The sequence below is a fragment of the Hippichthys cyanospilos genome, chromosome 9 (genome assembly GCF_059441005.1).
Source record: "Hippichthys cyanospilos isolate Australia breed blue-spotted pipefish chromosome 9, RoL_Hcya_1.0, whole genome shotgun sequence".
NCBI lineage: Eukaryota > Metazoa > Chordata > Actinopteri > Syngnathiformes > Syngnathidae > Hippichthys > Hippichthys cyanospilos.
In genome coordinates, this window is record NC_142377.1 from 3,783,843 (window position 1) to 3,806,729 (window position 22,887).

Below are 22,887 nucleotides of genomic sequence, written 5' to 3' on the forward strand. Positions count from 1 at the left end.
AACGAGGCCGACCAATAGCAGACCAGCATTTCTGTGAGGAGACGCTGACCAATAGCAGACCAACATTGTAGTGACGTCTTGCATGAAATTGGTTTGACGGCAATAGTAAATAAGTGCAATAACCTAAACGAGCCAGCAGATGGAGGCAAAACTACACAAAAACAGCCAACCCCATAGGGACATGGCAGTTGTTTTTGTTGCAAATCTGGGAAAATACCGTAAAGAACGAACAAAAAATACTGTATTCCACATCGCAACATTAAAAAAAAAAAAACGTAAACCAGGGATACTGTAACACAGGGGTCCACTGTACAGAACATGCGTGATTATTAAAATTATTGCTTCTAATAAACAAATCATTTTACAAATTCATAAAGGGATAAGTTGAATTCAGTTTGGGATCGCAACGTTTTCCCCCGCAAACTTGTTCAGAGGTCCTGACATTCAAATGTACACTTTTCTTCTTTACACTAACCTAGACACACACTTGCACACTTGCTCTGTGTACAAATCCCTACATATTGATAAAGGTGTAGGGAAAGACTCAGACATAGTTTTTAATTTTATTACATGTTCTATGGGAGTGGTGCTTAACCTTGTTGTTGATACTTCGGTTTTCCTGCTTGTTGTTCTATTGATATAAGTGCCTGAGACGTGAATAAAGGACTTAGATATGGCATTGTGCTCGAGCAGCCCGGTTAAACCACTTTCATTTATTACAGCCATGTTTGTAGGGGCTACATTTCCATCAAAAGGCATCATGTACTGTACACTGAAAATAAGTACTGTACTCATAAGGTGCTTTTTTTTTTCGAATCCAAAGTGGGCTCTTTTCACGACATAGCTTTGCTGTTGGGTGCTCATCTCCCAACCCTGGCTGTTGAAGTGTCCTTGAGCATGACATGTAGATTAATTTGTTCTCACTGGACCTGGCAGTGTGCTGCATGGCAACAGCCTCCATTAATGTGTGTATGAAGGAGTGAATGTGATCCTTTGTAAAGCATTTTGAGCAACATATGGTGGAGAAATTGCAATGTCAGTGCACCCCATTTAACGGAACATATAAAAAAAGCGCAAAAAAATCTCTCTCCTAATTAGGCTTATTCCAAGTTCTGTTGATTTGTGGTTGTACAGGGTTGTGTGCAACCATATACAGCAGAATGTACAAACTAATTTCCAGTAGAGTGGAGGTGTTAAACATTAACAAAAACAGAATGCAATAATTTGCACATCATGTTTAATGGAATATTTTATGGAATACACTTCAAAGACAAGCTATTTATTTATTTATTTTTGTTTTAGCAAATAATCATAAAGTTTGAATTTTATGGCTAGGACAAGTGAAAAACAATAAAAAATTTAAATTAAACACCTGTTTGTGTGAGGAACACAAACACAACACCCACAGGCCAGCTGGAAACAGGTGGGTGCCAAGATTTGGTATAAAAGGATTCCCTGAAATGCTTAATCACTCACTGGTGAAGATGAAACAAGGTTCACAACTTTGTGACAAGTGTGTGACAAGTGTTGTTAAACGGTTTCAGGAAAATGTTCCTCATCAGACAATTCCAAGGGAAGATTTCATCATCTACAGTGCATAATATCATCAAAAGGTTCAGAGAATCTGGAGAAAGCACTACAAAAAAGCAGCAAGGCTGAAATCCTTATTGAGCATGCAGTCTTCGACACCTCAAGTGGCACTGCATTGAAAACCGACGTGAATGTGTTAGGGTTATCACCACGTAGAATCAGGGACTCTTAATAAACAGTTAGTAAATAAAGATCAGAGCTACTCTGTAAGTGCAACTTTATACTCCACTATTGCAGAGGAAAAGCTTTTTATCATCAACACCCCAGAAACGGCATCGGTTTCTCTGGGCCAAAGCTCATTTAAAGAGAGTATGTATAATTTTTTGCATGCGCCTGTGTGAGCTTTAGGGGCATTACAGTAAATGCAGCAATCCTCCTCCGGCTGTTCGTAGCTATAACAGACATGGCAACCTCCATAGGAGTGCCACCCCCCTTCTAATATGATTAAATGATAACTGGACCTACAATTATATTTAAAACATACTGTTGGTCTTTAAGAACACATTTATTTGCAAGTTTTTGAAATGCAGAATAATTTAAGTCATTTATTTTTAATGAAAAACCTGCTAAATCTTACTTATTGTCACTTTAAGGCTTAAAGATTTTTGGATGATCCCAAACAAAAAGATAAAAGGTCTTGGTCGTATTTTCAGAGACCTATTAGTACCGTACTTCTCAGAATACAGCATTTCTCCGAGTTTTTTTCCCCCTCATTTTTGACCCCCATATTAGGGGGGTTGACTTATACCCGCATAATTCAAACCAGACCAATTGTTTCCACATATCTGTGCCTGAATAACATTAATTTCAATGCAATTTTCAATGCATTCGATACAGTATTTATCCGTTTTAGAGTGTACTGTACATCGCAGAACATTTCAAAAATGCATTTACATCAAGCGCTAGCTAATTGTCTCATTGTTGTCAACAAGGCTGCCTTTATTTCTGCGGACTTTGACGCATTATGAAAAGGAAAAGACCGCTTGATTTGTTTCCTTCAGCCCTTGGATGTGAGCTTGGCATGGATGTCGGCAGGTGGGGGGAGAAACAGCGAAGGACGACCTTCCATGCTCTGATCTCACAACAGTCATTAGTTGGGTAAAAAAAAGCTTGGGATAATATCCCAAGTAAGATGATCAGCAAATCATCCCCGGAGACCTCCATTTCAAACAAATTGCACAGGTCCTACCCATGGAAGAGTAACGAGGATGTTTGAACAGATGACGTCCGGGTGTTAAATGAGAGGAGCTATTTGGCATGTCAGAGAGTGATGATGATTTTTAGGGCTTTTCGGCAAATTAATATTCAGCTGTGTGAAAAAAATAAAACATTCAAACTTCAAATAATTTTGTTGTAACATTAGTTTCAGCATTGTGTCTACGCGCACTTGTACAGTACATTGCCTCGCCATCTTGTCTCGTTTCCGCTCCTCCCCCTCCCCTCATAACCGCAGCAGTTTGTTACTCAATATACGATCTAGAAATGCCTCTAAAAGTACCGTATTTTCGCCATTTTAATAACACACACCATGTTCTTTAATTGGACAGCCACGATCTATGACTAATAAATAGATTCTATGTAACCACTAATGTAAGGGGTTGACTTATACTCGCATTTTTCCAATTTTTTACTTTCACAATTTACACATCTGGATAAATTACAGCATACAAACGACACTAGTAGATTCAAACCATCGAAATTCTTCCAAGTCCCCCCGTATTTGGAAGAAGTTGGTTACGGTATTGGCGAACTCCTCCGCCATGTTTTCTGCCGAAGCTTAATGAAGTCCCTTGCGTCTGCCCCTTGGTGGTAGGATGACTGAAAGTGCTTGATTTTGATGGCTTTTTCAATGTTAATATTGCCTTTAAATGCTAATATCGCTGATTATCATCTTAAATAATCGTGGCGGCCAATATTGCGATCACGATTAAAATTCAATTACTCGTGCAGCCCTAGCTAAACATGCTGTATAGCAAAGGAAAATACCTGGCAAAACTATATAACATGCTAACATTAGCTAGCATGTTATCCACGGTCACAAGTTGTTGGATCAAGAAACAAACTAATTTTGGGCGTATTACCATAAATGACAACATTCTTTTAGAGAAAGTACAACTTATAGACACTCGTGGGACAGATTTCACAGACACAGAACAATGTGTATGTCCACGGCAGTGAGCCGCACCGTCCTTTCTCACTACAAAATGTAATATCAACAGCAGCCAGCAGCCAAAAAACAAAGCTAAAGCCAAACACAGCAGAAATGAATGAACTGTTAAAGGATATAAACTAAATCAATTCCGAAACATCATTATTTTGGCCCTGCACCAGTTGATCCATTGACTGGTAACGGGCCGTGGACCTGTGCTTGGGGACCACTGTTCTAACATACTACTTGCTACATGCTACTTTCAATTAATTAATTAATTGATTAGTTCATGAATGAATGTATTTATTTAAAAGTTGAATGTGACAAGTCGTGCTGTCATCAGATGACAGCTGTCCCTCCAATCCATGACGCCACACACATTGCAGCACTGCTTCGCAAACATTTTTTTTCTCTTCCCCACACATGCGCAGATAATAATCTTGACTTTCCACTGACATGAAATAAGAGGCTGTGGCTGGGGGATTATTTAGTTAGGTGTCTGAATTTTGCTACAGTGTTTTTCCACAGTTTTTTTTCTTCTTGGATTTTATATCTCCCTTGCGCACATTCACATGTATAATTATCAAATGTAGCTCCAGCAGTGTGTTTTCTTTGGTGATAAATTTTTGCTACACTGTTGGTAAGACGTGCATACAAGCATTTCCAATTTGATATCTGAATGGATCAGTTCGGGGCAACTTCTCTGGATCTCCCAGAAACTATAGACCACCCTACTGGATGATGCTTTTCAATTAATGTGAAAGAAAATGTGTAAGAATAGAAAAGCCGCATTGAAAATATGCTTCATATTTTGTCTTATTGTTTATACACTTATTATGAAAAATATGAGTGGTATTTGACTACAGTAGAACTCCTTTACAACGAAATCATATTTGCAGCCAGAAATGTTTCACTTTTCACTCTAGCAAATCTGTCTCAGACGTAAACAAAAAAAAAACGTGTTGTGCAATCTACAACCTGACTAAAGTTAAAAACCATCCAACTGTGAAAAAAAGAAATTGCCAAATCTACAATAAGCATACATTTTCATATTTACATGGGTTTTTGCATGTCTTTCACTTTGCTTCATCCATTTTTCATCTTTATTACTTTTATCCTTTCATTAGGTATTAAGCTTGGTTTATGCTTCCGTAAAATGTGCTTCAAATGACGTTATTTCGGCAACCACGCCCCTCCGTGCAGAGACCACGCGAAACTGATTTTCCCCAACGTGTATCTTCTGTAATTGTTTTACGTAATTGTTGTATGCTGTAGAGTCCATTTACTGCCACCTAGAGTATGGGAGAATATCGTCTGACTGTGGGGGAGAAACGCTCTGAGTATAAAGTGCTGCAAAACACGTGGCGGCTCGTCAAGTATAAACCAAGTTAGACTTTTGCTGCAGGCTAGTTTTCGCTTGTAGTGAATTTCAGTGCAACGCAAATGCAGAAAAAAACAGTTTTTTTTTCATTGTAGAAGTGAGATTTTTTTTTGCAATGGGGGATTTTTTTGCACATGCAGGTTTTGTTGTAGAGGAGTTTTACTGTATTTGTATTGATAAGAATATTGATTAACCAATATATTGTTCAGAATTAGGGCTAGTCAAGGAATTAGTCAGTGACATCAGGTTGATGAACAATCAAAACTATTTTTTTTATGCCTGGTTTTGACTTCCAAGCACACACGGAAATTTGTAGTGTCTCCCAAAGTCACAAGTTGCGACAAGCACGGTGTTACATTTATAAGCTGGGAATTTTGACCACTCAAACATCGGAACATAAACATATTCACCAGAAGCCCTCAACACATGCTGTAGTACTAAAACATATCGCCTATCGTGTTAAAATATATCAATTTATGGCACAAAAAAACAATATTTTCACTTGTGTTTAGGGATCCCCCTCTCCCCTAGTTTCAATGCAAATCTCATTTTTATTGCACAGTTTACTCCTTTTAAATTATCCATAAAAGAGCAGGAAAACAACATTATGAATAAAGGTTAACAATCCAAACAAAATCCAACCAAAAATCCAAGTGTTTATTTCAATTCTCTTTAGCACAGTGAACCCTTTACTCATCTGATTTTCCTTGTTTCTACATTTTACAAAAAGGCTTGGTGTCCAAGAAGATTAAAATATGTTTACAAGCATTACTTTTTGTATTTAAACATAGTCTCATCATTTGCATGGTGAATAGTTTTGGTTCCGTATGAAAATGCAATAAATATTTACAGCACAAATAAATCAATAAACTGCAATTGACTGGCAATCTGTTGAGGATGTCCCCCACCTACTGCCCGGATAGGCACCAGCAACCCAGCAAACTCAGTGAGGATAAGCGGCTATGGAAATTGGATGGATGGATAAATAAATAAGGCCACAGTATTGCTTCTGATTTAATAAGCGCCATCATTTATGAACATGTTTGGATTGCTGGTACAAGCTGCAAAGTCCAATCAAAGTATAATGTACCTTCATCTATTTTTAGTAAATTATTGATTATTACTACCGTAATTCCCCAAATATAAGACCCCCCCCCCCATAAAGGCCAGAGAAAACATTGTAAGGACCAATTCCTTAGTCAATCTGTCAGTGTTTAAAGTTTTTTGGTTTTTTTTCCAGATTATTTGCAGTGGGTCTAATAATGTAATGAGTGTGTGCATGTGCATGTGTGTATGCTGGTCTGAGTGGATTTGAAAAAGTGTGCAAGTGCGCATGCGACCTCCGCCTCCATTTGAGCGCAACAGATGTTGTTCACCTGGGAGGGGGACCGCCATCTGACTGGGGTCAGCTCGATCCTGCAACCTCTCTACACTGCTAGGGTGGAGTGGGGTGGTGTTGGCGGGGGGTATGCCAGCTGGTCTGCAACTATCGTCACTGGGGTCATAGCCTTGGGTGAAATTTGGTCTGTTACCTGTATCTGGGCAGAGGTGGTCCCTTGACCAAGTGTGGCTAATCAAAAGAAGTCTTTATCTCAGTATTTATTCTCAGAAATCTTTAGCTAAACTGGTTTATATGGGATACGTTCCAGATTGGAAACTGAGAAAATACATGGAAATGAAGATTAATTTAAAGCCTTGGTGTCAACTTTAACTATTAAAATATGATAAATGGAGTTTGCTCAGAAACTGACAAACTTACAGCATTTCGAATGTTGCCTGCTTGAAAAGCTCTTGTTATGAGAAAAGGTTTTGGCACATACATTTTTTAAATGTCATAGAAACCAATACCCAAGCAACTTTGATGAAGTCAATTGAGGAGATTAATTTTGACAAAGGTGGTCCTTTGTCCCTATCCTGTGTCATATTTGTCCCTAGCAAGTTTGTTGAAGTAAGATCAGGATATAAATTTCAACAAAATTAGTGCTTTGTCCCTATCTTTTGTAATTTTGTCCCACGCAACTTTGTTGAAGTTGAGATTCATTTCGACAAAAGTAATCCTTTGTGAATACCTCGTGTCATATTTGTCCCAAGCAACTTTGTTGAAGTGAATTGAGGGTATTAATTTCGACTCCTTTCGTGGGTATTTACGAAACATACCCCTGCAAACGGGGTTGACTGTATTCCTTGTTTTCAGCATCTTGCTTCATTTGTTTGGTTGACATCCATTGTCATGGTTTCATTTCATTTCAGTTTTAATCATTGATCCTTTACTTCTGTAGAAGTCTGTATTTACCTTTTGTGTGACTGGTGCCGCACAAATCATGTTGCGTTACCTTTATTAAAGAGCGATTATTTAGAAGGGCGCCAAGAGATAAAGCAGGGCTATTGTCTAATAAAGAGCTTGTCATTAGTTTGTGCGGGGGTCTGTGGCAGTTAGTCAAGTGGAAATGGGGGTTGGGCGGAGGCCACCGTGTTTGTGAGGTAAAGTTACATGGGGTCCGCAGCAGGTTCACCCCCTCGCTAAAGATTTATTGGAACCCGTCCATGTTGGACTGTCTTTCCGAGAGTCTCAGCATCTGTCGTCGCGGTGAAAGGCATTAGTGAGGCGCACACCACCCGTTTGGCTTGCCCGAGGAAAAAGTTGCAAGTCGAGGGATTTGTCACCCCTCCAGTTGGTTGCTCAAGTTTTCCTTCATTGCGGCTTGTTTTCAATAAACTCACTGGCTTTCTCACCGCAAGAAAGTTGCTGGAACGGTGGTCTAGTGTCAAAGCAAACATGGAACAAAACTTACAGTAGCGCAGTTGAGTTTGATTATTTTGTTCGATTTTGCACAAAGGGTGGCACGATGGCGGACTGGTTAGCATGTCCGTCCCGCACGTGGAGTTCAAAGGTTTCCTTACGTACAGCGTGTACTGTATTTTTATTCATTATTGTGGCAATGTGGTTATTCCAGTTCTTTAAGTATTTTTCCACTTTTTAATTTTAGATGCATCTCCTTCCACTTAACTTATACTGTTCACATAATGCAAGTTCAACATATGTTAAAAATTCTCACCCTGAGGCATAATATTTTTCCAAATAGAAGAGGAATGGGGCCAGTGAAGAAAAAAAAACATTGGCAGAATTCTCACTTCACAATGCTGACTATTCTAATTCTCAGTATGAATTCTCACTTTAAAATGTTGAAATTAAGGTCAGAATTCTGAGTGAAAAAGTGAGAACCCTGCCAACCTTTTTATTTCCTTCATTGGCCCTAATCGTTGTCTTTATGTCCTCATGTCAAATATATATTGTCATTGACACCGAATTGGACCAATAAAAGTCCCACAAAATATGTCATCCATTTGCAACAACAAATTCATCAAACAGAATTGCATAATTTCCATTCTAAATTAAACATGTTCAGCACATTCATTTTACCTTGGGAGTGATTTACAACACGTCGGTTTCGACACCCCACAAAAAAAATTTTCCATTCAGTGCCAAAGATACACTAAAAGAAAAAAATACTACTTTTTTGTATATTTTACCTCATTCTATTTTTCACTGTAATTTTGCATAAATTTTGCATACACTTTTCAAAGTTCTTCTTTTACACACACCCACCATACATAACTTTTAATTTGAGCACAACCACCGAAGCGGGTTGATTCCGTAAAATCTGAAGATGGCCCTAATTTCGGGATTGTGGAGGTTTCGTAAGGTGTGAATTCCCTAGTGCTTCAGATTGAAAATCGGTGTTGGGCAAGTTACTTCAAAACTGTAATGCATTTTTGATCCCTTATTAACTGTTGTTCAAAAGTAATTAGTTATATCATAACATTACTGTATTTGAAATGGAATGCATTATATTGCTATTGCATTACTTTTATATTACTCTCCCCATCATAACTGGACATACGTCATTTCTAAATTATTAAAATTATCATTACCCTCAAGGTTAGCTTTTGTTAGTCAAATAAAGAAAGGCTCTGTGCATGCCTGGGAACACACACACACTCACACACAAACACACACACACAACCTTCGCCTCCCCAATGAAGCCCAACTCGGAGGGCAATCTGTCCAAATGGAAACCTCCAGGTGGGCTCCCATATGGTACGAGCACATAGGGCGAGTTCACCTTATCAGGCCGCTGATGGAGACGCTTCAGTGAAAAAGGTCAACGTATCGAAGAGGTCACCGAGGCGTGTAACAATTTGGAGAAGAGCTGACAAAGCACGCATACACACATGCGCACGCACATACACACCCACACCCACACACACACGGTGACACTGTAAACACAGTAAAAGTTGAATGAATAATTGCTCCCCACGGGAGACATAGCTGACTAAGGGAATTAATATCAAAGGCCTGGAGCTGAGAAGTGGAAATTTAAAAATAAGGCAGTGATTGACAGGTGATAATTCAACTGTAAGGGCTCCAACATGTAGAATATTTCTTTTAGAAGATTTAGTCAGTGTTCATAAGGCATTGACCAAGTGAAAGAGTTCTTCATACGTAGGACCAGAAAATAATAATTATGGTTCTATTTTAATGAAGCTATTAAGACTTCGATAATAAAAAAAGTTTTATGAAGATTAATCAAGACACAAGTCATACACATGGAGTGTTGGGAGCAATGCATTACAAAAGTAATTTAATTACTGTAATGCATTACTTTTGGCTGTAACGCGGTAATGTAATATATAACATACAAAAAAATAGTAATATTGTACTTGTTACAAATGAGTGCAAAGTAATACATTATAATGCATTTTTAATGATTTGTACTGGTTTTAGGCTTAAGCCAACCTTTCACTGGATGTGTAATGAGTGCAATGAGCTCCATTTAGAATGGCAAATCCATATTTCCAGTTATGGTGAAGAGAGTAATATAAGAGTCGTGCAATTGTAGTGTAATGCATTACATTTCAAATAATAATATTGTAAATAAACTAATTACTTTGAAATGACAGTAAAAATTAATAAGTAATGCATTGCAGTTTTGAAGTAACTTATCCAACACTGTACACATGCACATACACATGAAGTATTCGTGTGCTGATGAATGCACCTGTGTGGCGATATTTTGGTTTTCCAGTTGAAAAAAATAAATGGTGAGATATTGACATATCAGTCAAAGACATTGTGCAAACACAGAAAAATATTATGTCAACCACTGCGGCAAACATGAGCATTTTGTTAAACTAGCTCAGCTGCAGCTAGAAAGAAGCATCCTTTTTTTTTAGTGTCTCTCTGTCAGTGTTTACATTTGCATTCTAATTTGTTTATTTTCTTGGTGGTCTGGTCAATTTAAAAAAAAAGAAACTTTGAAAACTAGAATACAGTGGACCTCCGTGTTACAGCGTCCCAGGCTTACATTTTTTTTTTCATGTTGCGATGTGGAATACTGAGTTTTTTCATCCCCTTTTTATGGTATTTTCCCGGATTTGCCACAAAAATAACTTCCATGACCCTATGGGGTTGGCTGTATTTGTATTTGTGTTGTTTTGTCTCCATTTGTTTGCATTTTTAGGTAATTACACTCGTTTTCCGTTGCCGTCAATGCCTCCGTGCAACGCGTCACTACAATGCTGGTCTGCTATTAGTTGGCGTCTCCTCACGGAGATGGTGGTATGCTATTAGTCGGCCTCACTCGTTTCAAAATTGCAGAACCGTAAAGCTTTGTTCTATCACGAGTGGTTACAAAACCGTAATTGTAGTGCATTTTACTGCTTAATTCAAACTTGAATGAGTTAGCCATGGGTCCTAAGATTGCTAGTGATGTTAAAGAGAGAAGATGATTTATATGGAAACGATGCAGGAGATAATCAAGAACTACGAAGCTAGCCTAGCCTAGGCTACCCTTACTAAGAAATATGGGCATAACAAGCGCCACTCAAAGGTAAATTTGAGTACTATACTATTATGATACTGTTTTTTAATATGTATGTACAATTTTGATGTTTTTACCTGGGGTTCTAAACGCATTAGCTATTTAACATAGGTTTGGATTGCCTGCCACTGTATTTCTATTACAAATGTTGCCAAAATCTCGTTTCTTGGAGACTCAGTCTTGTGAAACAACTTTTCTCATGGGATTTGTGTCTCACTCCATACCTACTGCTCCTTGTTCTTTGCATATACTGTATTTCTATATTGTGTTTTTCACTGTTGCTCTGTAGAGATGTGAAAAAGTTTTCCTTGCCCACTTGTAAGTACATAATTATGCCTTCATTTAGCTTTTTTTTCCTGTATCACTCAAATGGTGGTCTTTGTGAATCTTCTTTGCCCCTCAAACCTTGGTGTTAAACACAAAGCAGGTTCCAGCTAATTACTCAAAAAAAAAAAAATGCACTGTAACTTGTGGCACTTGCTTGTCGTGCACCGCTGAACTTGGAAGTGTTGCCTTGCACAATGTTCAAATAATAGTATTCAAGTATTCTGCATGTTCAGTCTAAGACCATATTGCCCATGTCATTTTTGAATATTTAAAGAAAATTTGTAAAATGAACAAATGAGGAGTCCAATTTCCTCGATTTAACATTTGAGGTTTACCATAATCTGAATGACTAAGAATCTAGATTAATTTTACATGATTTTAAAACATACATGAATTTAAGAAACAATTATTCGTTAACACATGGTTTTTTATTAATATTGTGATGGTTAAAAACGGCTTGGGTAGCACTACTGTTAGCTATACAGTTTTCGCATAACTCACTGACAAGTCTTTTTACTAACTTGGTTTGTTAAAAAAAATGCATGTCTCCAAATCACTATACTGTATCTACTTTTTTTTTCATAAAATGGTTCCTATGCCAATTCGACCCCAAAGACTTCAACCCCACCACCCCCAAAAAAACAAAGAAACAAAAAATGTTGCACACTAAATGTGTCATTTGTTTATATCGCCCCGATTCATGGCTGATGGCCCAGCACTCACTCATGAACATCTCGTGAAAGAGCCTCTTCCAAACGGCCATTATTCTACCATCATGTATGGGTGGAAAGCAATCATTTTTCTTTGCCTTATGTGGTAGTGACTGTGTTATTGTGACCGATGACCCCTGACATTTTGTCATTCTCCAGATTAATACCGGGAAGGTCCCTTCCATATTCCCATTCCAAGTGAATCGAACGTCTGCTCAGTAACCTCTAGACATCAGATGCATTCCTTTGTATACACACACACACTCACACACACACACACACACACACACACACACACACACACACTTTAAATTCACAGACACACACACAGATGCACACAAAGCATGTGTGTAATACAGAAGACACATCTTGGTTGAGGGCATGTCCTGTGAGAGACCATGGTAATGATAGGACACCAGCAGGAGGACCAGGGGAAGCTCGGTGGAGATATGGATGGCAGAGGGATGAAACTGAAGCTAAAACAAACTCTGCAGGGTTGCGGGGAGGTGAAGTGAAGGTCACGGGAGGTGCACGAGGGGGCACAAGGTCAAGGCCTGCAATTCTTCACCCGAGACTCACGCTTCTGCGTGGCAATTGGGGGGGATTTTTTTATGTTACATGATTGTGCTGGGATAGTGGTTTTATGAGGCAGCATGGTGGCCCAGTGCTTAGTATGTCTACCTTTGTTCGGATATCCACCCATCCATTTTTTTTGAGCCGGTTCTCCTCACAGAGGTCGCAGGCTTGCTGGTGCCTATCCCAGCTGACTATGGGTCATAGGCGGGGGACACCCTGAACTGGTTGCCAGCCAATTGCAGGGCACACAGATAACAACCATTCACGCACCCAATCACACCTAAGGACAATTTAGTATATCCAATCCCCCTGCCATGCATTTTTTTGGAATGCGGGAGGATGGGAGAACATGCAAACTTCACATAGGAAGGCGGGCGCAAGATGTACAGTGGACCCCTGGTTTACGACCTGCCCTGCCTTATGGTTTTTTTCACCTTATGATGTGGACCGCGACGTTATTTTTGTCCCCTCTTTATGCCATTCTTTTCACTTTACGACATGAAAAACAAACACACTTTCTTTTCTCAAACATGGCGGTCAGTGTGCGTGCATGTCACTACACGCGCCACTGTTTACATCACCACAATGCTGGTCCGCTATTGGTCGGCGTCACGACTTAAGGTATTGGTTTACTATTAGTCAGCATCATGGCTCCCTAAGATGCTGGTCTGCTGTTGGGCGGCACGCAGCGTCACAAAGGTGGTTGCCTAAAGACTATTTCGTGTGAGAATGCTTTCAATATTGTATTTCTTGTGGATTTCTTTGCTTAATTCAAGGTTGAATTGGATAACCATGGGTCCCAAGATTGCTAATGATGTTAAACAGAAAAATAAGAAGATGATTAGTATGGAAACGAAGCTGGAGATAATCAAGAATGAAAAAGTCATGTGTCACTTCAATCCTTAGGCAAGACACTTCACACATCTTGCCCCCAGTTGCCCCTCACACTACTGTTGTATGGCTAGTGCGAATGTGTCGTGGTAGTCAGAGGGTCCATAGGGGCGCACACTGCCAGCCACTCCTCTTTCAGTTTGCCCCAGGGCATCTGTGGCGACCTGTGTAGTTTACTGCCACTGGGGTGTGAATGTGTGAATAATGCATCCCCTGTGAGAGCTTTGAGGGTACAAAGGGGAAAAGTGCCTTGGATTGTAAATTTCGGATTATAAGCAGCTACTTTTTTCTCACGCTTTGAACCCAGCAGAAGACAGAAAACACACTCAATAGCAGCTGTTATTCATGGGTGCACAACAACATATTTACAGCCACTGGTATAAATATCTGATGTTACAACCTACAGTTTATAGTCCAGTTTATAGTCCTTTATGTCCCCAACCTTTTTTATCAACACGGACCAGTCAACGCTTGGGATTTATCTTGTGGACTGGTGTGCATCACCGACTGACTGCTCTCAAAAGCACATCATCCTTCTCACTATGTAATATCAACAGCGGCCAGAAGCGGCGCCAAAAAACAAAGATCACGCTAAACAAAGCACAAATGAATGAAATGTTAAACTAAATCAGTTCCAAAACATTATTTCGGGTACGGCCCATGCGGCCCGGTACCAGTTGATCCACGGACCGGTGCCGGGCCGCGGACTGGTAGTTGTTGACCACTGCTTTACATGACAGAAACAGAATTACTATACAGTTTTTGTTGGTGTGGCTTATAGGCCAAAATTTATGGTAATACATTCTTCTTTTCTTCTTTTTCCAATAATTATTAGATTCATTTTCAGAATTGAAGTACTATTCTGAGTTTGGAAAAAAATAACGTTTAAAAAAAAGATTTGTTTTACACTTCAGTCATTGTTTTTTTTCTACATATATTGATAATGTTGAGTTTTGCAGTTACAACATTAATAGTTTAATACGGGTCGGCAACCTGCGGCTCATGCATCCTTATGTTGCAGCTCTCCGTGGTTTGGGAATGTGGACAGCGTAACACGCATATGAATTGCAGTCAATGACGTTTGTGCGATTGGGTAAATAGAGTGACGTGTTTGGTGCAACAGGACATGAAACGTGACACGAGACAGTCAATCAGTTTCAGGAAGGTAAAAAGAGGAAATTTAAATAATCCAGATTAAATACACACATTTTCAGAGTAAGATATAACTGAATATTTGAAAACTAACGCGCTATAAGAATTTTTAACACAAAATAAATGTTATCTTAATGCCCCTTGCGTGGGAGCAAGGATTGACTTAAATGTTGAGTCAGTCTGTTAGTTCTTTTCTTGAAACCAAGAAGGTAACAATCTTGGTTAACATGAACATCGCAAGTTAAATGATAAACAAACAGCACGGCCTTACAGATTAAAAGCAGATATTTCAAAATATGATAGTACAGGTAAGTAAACAATAGAAACTGGAGCACTTGAAGAATTATTAACACAAAATAAATGTTGTCTTAATGCCCCTTTTTTGTGAACACGAATGGATTCAGACATTGGTTCGGTCTGCTTGCTTCTTTTAAATGAAAATAATGCTTTGAAAATAATGCTGTATTCCCTTGGTTAAAAAAAACTACTTGTCTGGCTACTAACACCCAACTGAGTCCATCTGTCTCCACCCTCCCATTTGCACCATAATTATCATAAAAATACGAAGAATATATATATATATATATATATATATATATATATATATATATATATATATATATATATATATATATATATATATATATATCAGATGTAATAAATAAATAAAAAGGGTTTGCGGCTCCCAGTGTTTTCTTATCTGTGGAAACTGGGTCAAAATGTCTCTTTGAATGTTAAAAGTTGCCAATATCTGGCTTTAATATATCGACTAAAAAAAAAAAAAAAAAAAAATCAGTGTAAAATCTAACTGTACTTTAGAAACTTTTGTTTCTATACCAAACATAAGTAGCACACTTGATGAGTGAAATTCTGATTTGTTTAACATTAAAAACGTATGTAAAAGTAGTTTAGTAGTTTATTTTTTATTTTTGATAATTAAAAAAAGACTTTTTCTTTTAAATATCAGTCTCAAACACAAACATCCAATTAAGTGATACAATTAGGTGCCATTTTTATGTCAAGCACCATGGACTGTATCTGCAGAATATAACCAATAAAATAACTTGTAATCTAATTTCGTTACTTTTAAAAGCAGGTAATCAGTTGAGTAAATAGGCTATGATATAAGGTAACTGTGGCAACACATTATATACAAAACTCTTATTATCTAACTAGACTAGGTGAACTGTTTATCTGTAGTAACCACAATAACGGAGGTGAGCAGAGACCAACCCGCAGAATTTATTGATTTATTTTCCTAAACAAGAACTTTTCTCAAACTAAAACATATCACCGGCGATTGCCTTCTCTTTAATCCATAATAGAAGAAGCCTCTCCATTTTGTTGTCGAGCGAGGTCTGTACCCCGGCAAGGAAAGTCTTGCCCTTAGAAGATTGCCCAGCGGTTCCGTCCATACTCACGAGCAAGGTTAAATATGCGTGTGCCTCCTTCGTATTTTTTTATTATCTCCTGCTTGGTTTCTATTGTCATCATCCTCTTACTTCTTCCTTTACCGCCACTTGCAATTTTAGAAGCCATGTCTAACAGATAAAGTTTGCAAAGTCTTCACAACATTCCTTCCTTCCGTTTTTCACTCATTTTCTCTCCTTCCTTCCGTCCCGACCAGCTGTGCCATCAAGCAATATAAAGGCATTCGGCCAATAGCATATCGGCATTTCTGTGATTGACGTGACGCCGGCCAATAGCATCTCCGTGACTGACTCCGTGACTGACACCGTGACTGAGACAGTGACTGTGACATTGTAAGACCAATAGCGTTCGACGTGGCCGTGATGAGCGTCAACTTCTAAATTAGTATACGTAGCAAAGCGAAAATAAATGTACAAACACAATGGCCGGCATGTCATATTGTTCGTAAGACGGAAGGTTTGTGCGTAAGTGGCGGACAAAAAACTCCGCGGTCCACGCTCGTAAGTCGAAATGTTCGTAAAAGAGGGTGTTCGTAAACCGGGGGCCGATTGTACATGTAAATAAGGTTCAAAATGTCCATCCATTTTTTTTTAGCTGCTTATCCTCACAAGGGTCCTAGGCGTGACCGAGACTTTCCCAACAGTCTTTGGGCAGTAGGGGGGGGACGCCCTGAACTGTTTGCCAGCCATTTGCTGGGTGCAGAAATGAACGACCATTTACACCCACAAACACACCTAAGGGCAATTTCAAGTGTCCAATATACCTAACCCTAACCCATGCATGGTTTTGGATTGTGGGAGGAAACTGGAGTAACCGGAGAAAACCCACATGGCCAGGGGTTGAACATGCAAACTCCACACATTGGCACTATAGCTAGAATCAAACCCAAAACCTCTCACATGTAAAGCAAAGGTCCAGGGTCAGAATGTATCATTCATTTTTCTCCCTACTTTCATTTACATTTTATTCAGGTTTCATTCAAATTTTTATGTCAACATGTTTGCTTTTTCTTTTGTCATGAAATCTTTTTAATATTTAAAAACCAGTTTGGAACAGATTGAAAAAAATCGAGATTTTAGGAGTAATAAAATTTTTTGGTGCAAAAAAAAAAAATACATGTAATATTGCTGGTATTAAACTTACTTTTGACCTCTAGCTCTTCTTCTGATGTTTTTGACTGATGTCATGTCTGCTGTCTATACCTGTGCTAAATTTGTTAATATAGCCGTCGTTTTATTTTATGACTGGTTACGTATAAATTGTGTTACAATTTTGCTGTTTAGCTCTCTCTGCCACAATGTGGTTCAAGCCAGACTTCTGTGGAAACTGCACCAAAAACTTATTTTGGTTATTTCCTTTGATTACCTCCGTTAAAATGGTAAACGGTTGGTAAACTTGTTAATAGTGTAGTTTGTCACCACAAAGGAGAGGATCCACAGGAAACAGCTTGTTTGCTGCTGCTGTACACGGACTTGCATATAGTTTAACAAATAGGATCTCCATGCTGCTGTGAAGCACGCTAATTTAGAGCTGAACATTGAAGAAATGAGTTCAGGGAGGATGGGCGACATGGTGGCGAAGACGTGATGCTTTTTTTTTTTAATCCAACGCGGCGATTGTTTGTGTGACTTGCTGACTGATGAGGGAGAACGGTGGGCGACATGACTCAGCGGTACTGTTGGGCTCCTGACCAGAAAGTTGTGGGCTCGATTCCCGACCTCAATGACCATGCCAATGTGTGTTTGTGCAAGATAGTGAAAACCTAATTTGTTATCCGTGGACCAAGCAGCACCCTGTGTGTGTGAACGGTAGACTGTAAAACTTTGTAAAGCACGATCAGAGTAGTTTACCATTTGTTACTAAAGATAAAACCACACACTTACTTAAAATAGAAACTAATGTACTGTACATTTGTTAATGTTAGCTGATAACTTGCTTTTGAGTTAACCTAATAGTTACGTGTTGGAAGCAATATTAGCACGAGACGGTTATTATTGTTTAACTTAGTTATTGCCAACCAGTTTGCCGGGCACATTGTTGTTTTGAGAGCACTCAAAAGGTGTGCTCTGGGAAATGATCAATTTAAAAGTAACTTGTCAGAAAAGTATCTAACTATAGCAAATAATGTATTTTTGTCCATCTATCTATGCCAGAAATGTATGTTGATAGACAGAGGTGTTTGTTGTTTGTTTATAAATGTTGTTGTTGTTTTTTACAAACACCCAAAACTTGATCTTCACTTTGTATTTTTTTGTAGGACCTCCAATTTAATATTCCAATATTTATGGTGAACATTATCAATAATGGCACAAAATCTCCTTTTAACCATCTGGACACTGACAGATCTTGCAGACAAGTTACTGCTCGACTCTGGCGAGGCGCTAGCTTTTGCCCGTCTGATTAAAAAACAAAAACAAAACAAAAAACTCGTCTACATTAGTTATTTCGGTGTTTACCGCATCTTGCTGATTTTTGTAATTCTTTATTCGCATTCTGCTTTTTTTAAGCTTGCTAAACATAATGATGCCATGCATTTATATCCCCTACCATGAGGCAGCCACTTTTTTTTCCAAAAGAACATTGATGTCATTGTGACAATGACAGACGTGATTTGACCAATTATCACCCCCCACCAGCCAAGCTTTTTTATTTACAATACCAACGTTTTTTATTTTCAATTCCAGGGGTCTGTGGAAATTCTAGAAAAACAGTTTTCTTCTTTGATGCATTGGGTGCACCATCAATATTCTTGTCCCTGGTTGTGTATCTCTTTAGGACAGGGGTGTCCGGTCCTCAAAACTCCTTATTCCGAAAGCCTCGGTTCACCTGATTCAAGTAACAATGATTGTTATCATACTTTTGCAAAGCTTGCTTATTAGCTGAACATTTGAATCAGGTGTGCCAGATGAGGGTTACATTGAAAACAGGCTGGATAGGGGCTCTATTCATAGGTGTGGAAGTCCAGTCCTAGAGGGTCGGTATTCTGCATGTTTTCTGGTTTTCTCTCCCCAACACACCTGATTCAAATGTTGAGCTCATTATCAAGTTCTGCGGGAACTTGAAAATGATCCTAATCATTTGAATCGGGTGTGTTCTAGAGAGAGGGTTTGAAAACATGCAGGATACCCTCCCTTGAGGACTGGAGTTTAACACCAGTGCTCTTGTTGATTATCCAGTGTGTATTTCAAGGAGGGTACAATACAGTCACTTCCCCAGTTATGAGAGTTTACCCACACCAGTGCAACCACATTACTGCAGTTAAGTTTTACTTTTCTTCTCGAAAAGTTTCCAGTTTTTATTTCCAATTGTATTGTATCAGTTACATTTGTGGTTTAAAAAAAAATAGCATATTTGCTAAGAAATAAAATTTAGTTTTTTTTTTTTCAAATTTCTTTTTCAATTTAATGTTCTGATTCAGCAAGATTATGACTTGCCTAGCGACTTGTTTGAACCAAGTACGGTAAAAAATGCGGTGTATATATATATATATATATATATATATATATATATATATATATATATATATATATATATATATATATATATATATATATATATATATATACACCGCATTTTTTACCGTACTTGGTTCAAACAAGTCGCTAGGCAAGTCATAATCTTGCTGAATCAGAACATTAAATTATATATATATATATATATATATATATATATATATATATATATATATATATATATATATATATATATATATATATATATATATATATATATTTTTTTTTTTTTTTTTTCCCACAGTAACTTGGGACTTGCTTGAGTCTTGGTTATGATTTGAGAATTGCTTGTTACTTTCTTACCTCTAGTTTTTAATTCTTTCATCTCCATTGTTCAATGCAGTTTGTATATTTGTGTGTTAAAAAATGTTAAGTAATATCATGTCACAAAACTAGATAGCTGCCATTCACAACCACGTAGACAATGTCACAAAAAAACACACATAAATGATGTAGCAACATTAATTCTTTCGTAAAATTAATTTATTTCTCTTGCAATTCTCTGAAAAATTAATACTGTAGCATTCTAAAACTAATACGGTATATATATTTTTTTCTTTTCTTAAGATAGAGTAAAAGACAATAGAAAGGATTGGAAAGAAAGGGCATGAAAAAACATTTTTCTATCGTCATTTTCTATTGGCAATGTATAAAGCCATTCACTTAGCACTCAATACCACATCAAAAACAACATTGTACCTGTGTATGTTAGAAGCAGTAGAACAAAGAGAGGAAAAAGTCATAAGTTTAAAGATGCACAACATAAACATAAACAGTGATTTTCAAATATTACTGCTGCTATTTTAGATATGGATTGCAGGTTTAAATATAGTATTTCCCCCTTCCTCTTACTTTATTTCTCGTATGTGCCACAGCTTGTTCTGCCCATGCACGTATTCTGCGCTTTTAAGCAACTTCCTGGCATCATAACAATCAACAACTCGTGTAACTTATAACTCCTTGTCTAACAGAACTATCAATCAGTATTCACGTGTATGGATGAGTGCTGAATATCTGTTGTTTTTTTGTGTTTTTTTTGTTTTTAATGTCATTTGTACAGAAGAGCTGAGAACACAACAGAACCTGTAATAATCAGTGGTAACAGCAGCAAAAGTGGACCAGGCGCTCGCTTCAGAAACAGGTGAGAACTCGCTCGACAAGTTGGAGGCTGCAGCAGACACGCCATTGTATTTATTTAAGTTTGTCCAATTGAGCCCCAATCAGAAGCAGGCATCCAAGAAACATGGCTAAGCTTCTTTTTAATGTGGGTGGAGCATAGTGGCAAAGTTTGATGAATCATTTTAAGGACTCAGGGTGAAAAAGAGGTTGATCATCACTTCTTACCACTGTAATGACTCTCTTTGCCTTCTCCAGGCACATTATATGGAGACGGCATCATGGCGGCGTACGGACAGACGCAGTACAGCCCCACTCTCCAAGCCGCTGGACCCTACACCCCTTATGTGCATCACACGCAAGGCTACAGTGTTCCGTCCTACAGTGAGTACACACTAAATAACTTTTTGTAAGCACTCACAGGCGAACAAAGCTTTAATGTGAAGCCATTTTAGAAACCGTGACGCCGACCAATAGCAGACCAGCATCTTAGTGCTTCTGTGACGCCGGCCAATAGCGGACCAGTATTTTAGGGAGTTGTTGTAACGGGAAAAAATGGCATAAAGAGGGGACAAAAATACTCCATTGTCAACACCGTAAGGTGAAAAAAAATGCAAGCCAGGGACTTTGTAAACCGGGGGTCCACTGTAAATATTTTACAATTACATATGTTCGAGCTGTATTTTCAATACCGCATACCATGATTTTTTTGCTCAAGGTTATCATACCGTCAGATTTTGAAATCGTCCCATGCCTAGTTTTAACTGAATATATTTTTGTAGCTCAAACATGAAGGTCAGATTAAGTTCAAGAAAATTGTTAATGATTTCACACATTCAGCAAACACACTCACGTTTGATTTTTTTTTTTCACCATTTCCAACCATTATGTGATACATTTGGTGATTTTTCACACCAAATTGGCAACAACACATTTCTGTTCGGTGTGGCTAATTTACAACTCATGTTTATTTTTATTGAGCAGCGGGTTTAATGTCCAAATGTAGAGTCTTTTGAATTGTCATTGGGACTCAATAGGATGTGATCAAGTTCTCTTTTGTGTGTTTTCATGTGTGTGCACAGACATTAAGACAGAGGAGGGCCTGAGCCACTCACCAGGTCAGACGGGACTTTTGGGCTACTCCAACTTCAGCAGCGCTCCCGCCAGTCAGGGCCTCTATGGCTACTCCCACACACACGGTGAGTCCAACCAGAATTAACAATTGCTGTGTTTGTTGTCATGAAAGGAGTGTTTCCCAACCCTTGTCTAGCCTATCTCATCTCAATTTACTCACACATCGACTCATAAAGCAGGAAATGTAGGCCTGTCATTAACGTGGGATTCTTTGTGAATAAGATGTTATAAAATGGCATAAACTACTTTGTCAACTGAAGTATTAAAGTTTCTATTATTAACCGTTGTTTATTTTTGTGAATTGAGTCCTGTGTATAATGCTATGCAAAAAGTCTGAAGCTGAGTGTGCTTATTATTTGCAACTCTGGACATGTGCTTTCCTCCTTGAGTGTAAAGATCTGTTAATTTTGTGAAGATTGTCATTTTAGTGTGTAATCAACTGTTAATCTTTGTACATTTTCCTCATGTCTTGGTCCATAAGACCTGTATGGGCTTCAATGTATACTGGTATCTGCTTTACAATTGATTAGTATAAGTAATCCAGCCTTAATCTACCCTTATTTTTGTTAACTCCTTGGCAGACGTCATCAGGTTTTTGTGATCAATCGTTTCAAAACTTTTTCTACCATTAATGTGATCTATAACTTGAACAAGAATAACTCAATGGAAAAAGAAATTCACCTTTCTTTGAGGCGGGAAGCAAAATATTTGCTCACCCTCTTATAACTCATATTAGGTGGGCGTCAGCACAAACTTGCCACAGTTTGAAGGGCCTCTGATTCACCCCTAATAAACTTCAGATGTTCTAGTAGACTTTCCTTGACATATTTGTCGTCAAATCTTACAACACAAGCTAATGTTCAAAGCGATCAGCAAAAAAAATACAATTTGATTGGTTCTATTATTAATATCTATAATCTCTGAACCAACCATCATCGTTGATTGGCTGGCAAAAGTCACATGGTTGTAATTCCTTTTAATCAGGAGTGCGGAGTGCATTTGAACTAAATGTTATTCCTTGCTGCATCGATGGAGC

General features: G+C 38.2%; 1 protein-coding gene across 1 annotated transcript in view; it reads left to right on the forward strand.

Moving 5' to 3' along the window:
• The window catches only part of eya2 (EYA transcriptional coactivator and phosphatase 2), a 56,747-nt gene that overhangs the window by 6,125 nt on the left and 27,735 nt on the right, over positions 1 to 22,887 (forward strand). Inside the window, exons 2-4 of the mRNA XM_088424493.1 lie at positions 20,662 to 20,742; positions 20,976 to 21,101; positions 21,800 to 21,916. Of these exons, the coding sequence (XP_088280619.1) occupies positions 20,999 to 21,101; positions 21,800 to 21,916 (220 nt within the window). The 5' untranslated portion in view covers positions 20,662 to 20,742; positions 20,976 to 20,998. The remainder of the gene's footprint in view (positions 1 to 20,661; positions 20,743 to 20,975; positions 21,102 to 21,799; positions 21,917 to 22,887) is intronic.